This window comes from Etheostoma spectabile, chromosome 14, assembly GCF_008692095.1.
Source record: "Etheostoma spectabile isolate EspeVRDwgs_2016 chromosome 14, UIUC_Espe_1.0, whole genome shotgun sequence".
NCBI classification, from domain to species: Eukaryota; Metazoa; Chordata; class Actinopteri; order Perciformes; family Percidae; genus Etheostoma; species Etheostoma spectabile.
Genome location: NC_045746.1, coordinates 12395849 through 12398864, shown reverse-complemented (window position 1 = coordinate 12398864; position 3016 = coordinate 12395849). Strand labels below are relative to the sequence as shown.

The window sequence follows — 3016 nt, the reverse complement described above, 5'->3', positions numbered from 1 at the left end:
TGTGTGTGTGTGTGTGTGTGTGTGTGTGTGTATATTGTACCCACTTGTTCTGTAGCAGCTCGTTGTCCTGGCGGAGCTGGCCCAGTTCAGAGCGTAGGCTGCGGTCCTGGCTGCTCAGAGAGGAAAGCTGACTCCGCAGCTCCGACTCCAACTGCCTGTTGGCCTGAAGGTCTGCCTTCAGTCGCTTTACATCCTGCTCCAGCCTTTCAGGAGTCAAAAAGGAAAGGAGCTCATTAAAAGGTAAACAATTCTTCTGTAGCTGGTCCAGTATAGGAAGAACCATTTCATTATTGCATGGGAGGTTATGAACAAGAGTTAGCAAAGTGGTATTGGCTCGTATCCGTCAAGAAAGTGGAAAAGAAAGCAAGAAAATACAGTAAAACAGATGTTGGATGACATAACTAGGGCTGGCTACTGAATTTGATACTTTCAGGCACCGAGCGAGTTACCTCCTTAGTGTCTAGTATAGTACCTTAGTATTGGAAAATGCCTCGATGTTCAGTACCAAATTTCAATACCTAAGGAGCAGATCTCTTCAGCGTCAGCGGGCCAATAAGCATGCAGCATGCTTCTACCACAATCTAACAATGCTGGTGATTGGCTGTCTAACGTCACACGTAGTCAAGGCAGGCAAGAAACGCTCTACGTTACGCACAGAGACAGGGCTCCTGTAGTAGGAGCTGGAAATGGAATAAAAAGATGTGTGCCCTAATGTGTAACGTTGTAATTTATTTTTGTTATAAAAGGATTTTAAAAAATTTGTATGGGAGAAAGTGTAGTTCAGGAACCGGTCTTAAAGTCACAGTATTGATATGTGTATAACATTTTTTGAATGATACCCAGCCGTATTTATAACTGCACATAGCAGCAACGAGATGCACAGAAGTCAGAAAGAATAGTAGGTGTTAGATACAGTACGACGGTGTGCGTCTTACCGTACGAGAGCGTCCGGCTTGCCCAGCTGGTTGTTGGGGATGCAGTTCTCCACCGGGTCCTTCTGCCCCTTCCCTGCCCCCTTCTGCTTCTTCTCGTTCTTATTGCTCGAGGGACCTGGCGGCACGCTGCCATTTGAAGAACTGTGATTCCTTGGAGACGAGTTGGAAATGTTGCCCCCACCTCCGCTGCCATTTTTGCAGTTCTTCCCTGCCCCCCCAATTTCCTCTTTAGAAGTAGAGTGTGTGTTGGTGTTGGCATCGGCGTGTGTGTTCTCTCCTGCCAGGTCGTTATTCAGTCTCTTTGCCCCAACGTAGTTCTCTATGTACTCTGTCTCCTGTAGTTTGGAGTCCAGTGTGTGTATAATAGTGTTGTTATTGATTCCGATTGTGTTTTGCTTTTTGCCCTCACGCTCTTTAACAGTACTGTCCTTCCCTTTTTCCCGGTACTCCAGTTCTGGTAGCGGGACTGAAGTGCTTTTCTTTCCAGGAGGTGCTCCGTTTTGGGATATAACTGTGGGTTCTACCTCGGAGATCCCTTTAGCTAAAGCAGCTGAAGGAGAGAAAATGTAGGCAGCGTCACAAAACATACAAACGTACTGGACAGACTCCAAATTCCACAGCAAACCGGAAGCATTTACAGTATGACCATGAATACAGACTGATTAAGTGTCAAAACAGATAATTCCTGATAACAGCTTCAGCAGGCTGTTACAGTAATACTCTTATTAAAGTGCCCATATTATGCTCATTTTCAGGTTCTTGATTGTATTATGAGGTTGTACCAGAATAGGTTAACATGGTTTTATTTTCAAAAAACACCATATTTTTGTTCTACGGCACATTGCTGCAGATCTTGTGTTTAGGTCTCTGTTTTGGCTACAGAGTGAGATCACATCAGCTAGACAACTCTTTCTCCACCTTTGGTACAAGGCAGGATTAGCTGGGAGGCTTCTTCTAGACGAGGGCCACTTGTGGAATACCTGCGGAACAGGGACAGGAAGTAGTTCTTTCGGAGATTATGGTCAACTAGTGGCGTTTGTAGCCGTGTTTGTCATTGAGAACGAGCTAGCATGCTACGGTTAGCCACCTCGTCTCAGCTAGTGATTTAGAAAGCTGCGCAGAGTTTGACCAGCTCACCCGGAGACTAAAGACAGAGGACATTCAAAGACCATATCTCACTCAAAACAGGATGGATGTTTTTTTTCAAAGTTTGTATGCGTGTGGAAGCACCAGAGACACAAAATAACACCCCAAATCCTAGAAAGTGATTTTTGTCATTATATGGGCACTTTAACTTCCAAATAGACAGATAACCTATAATGGTCCTTTCACACCTGACCTGTTTGGTGCAATCAACTTAATTCTGGTGCATTTGAGCGTTTGGTCGGGTTGTTTAAGCTGGTGGTTGAACACTAGCGTGGGCAAAACATCCGGGCCGAGACCTCATGAAAAGATAAGTCTGATGTGCCTGCATGTTTGTTTGTTGTTTGAGAGCAAAGCAGGCCAACCACAGGATTGATGAATGAATGTGATAGTAGCTAGCAAACCCATCATCTTTGTTCCCTGTCAATGAGTATACTGCTGTCAGCACAATTTTGATGGACAATTTCTAATTTGCTTCACATGTGTGTATCTCACCCTCCTCTGCCTCCCTCTCCTGTCTCTGCAGCATCTGTTGCTCCGGCGGTAAGGCCTGCAGTAGGAGCTGCATGTAGAATTCATTCTCCTTCTGCACTTCCTTCTGTTTCCTTAAACGCATCTTGTAGCTAACGTAGCTCTTAAAGCCGAAGCCCAGAGTCACCACTGGATAGCCGATGCTGGGAGGTGAAAGGGAACACATAGGGTATTTTTAGGAAATACATATTGAAGCATCTGCCATTTTATCACGAGTTCCTTTACTATTTCTCATTGACAAAAGACATATATTACTATGACGTTTACCAGTGAGCAGCAAAGGGTCGACACAGGTCTACGTGAAAGTTCTTCAGATCTTTGAACCGTATGGCCGCTTCGATGTACACAAAAAGGATCCACAGCGATACAGTGGGTAGACAGACTCCCCTTTCTGCGTGAAAGTAAGA

The 3016-nt window shown here is 45.0% G+C and overlaps 1 protein-coding gene across 1 annotated transcript in view; it reads right to left on the bottom strand.

Moving 5' to 3' along the window:
- The window catches only part of maco1a (macoilin 1a), an 11041-nt gene that overhangs the window by 4852 nt on the left and 3173 nt on the right, over positions 1-3016 (bottom strand). Inside the window, exons 4-7 of the mRNA XM_032534918.1 lie at positions 2877-3000; positions 2574-2752; positions 936-1485; positions 45-203 (exon numbers count right to left, since the gene is read on the bottom strand). Coding sequence (XP_032390809.1) covers positions 45-203; positions 936-1485; positions 2574-2752; positions 2877-3000 — 1012 coding nt within the window. The remainder of the gene's footprint in view (positions 1-44; positions 204-935; positions 1486-2573; positions 2753-2876; positions 3001-3016) is intronic.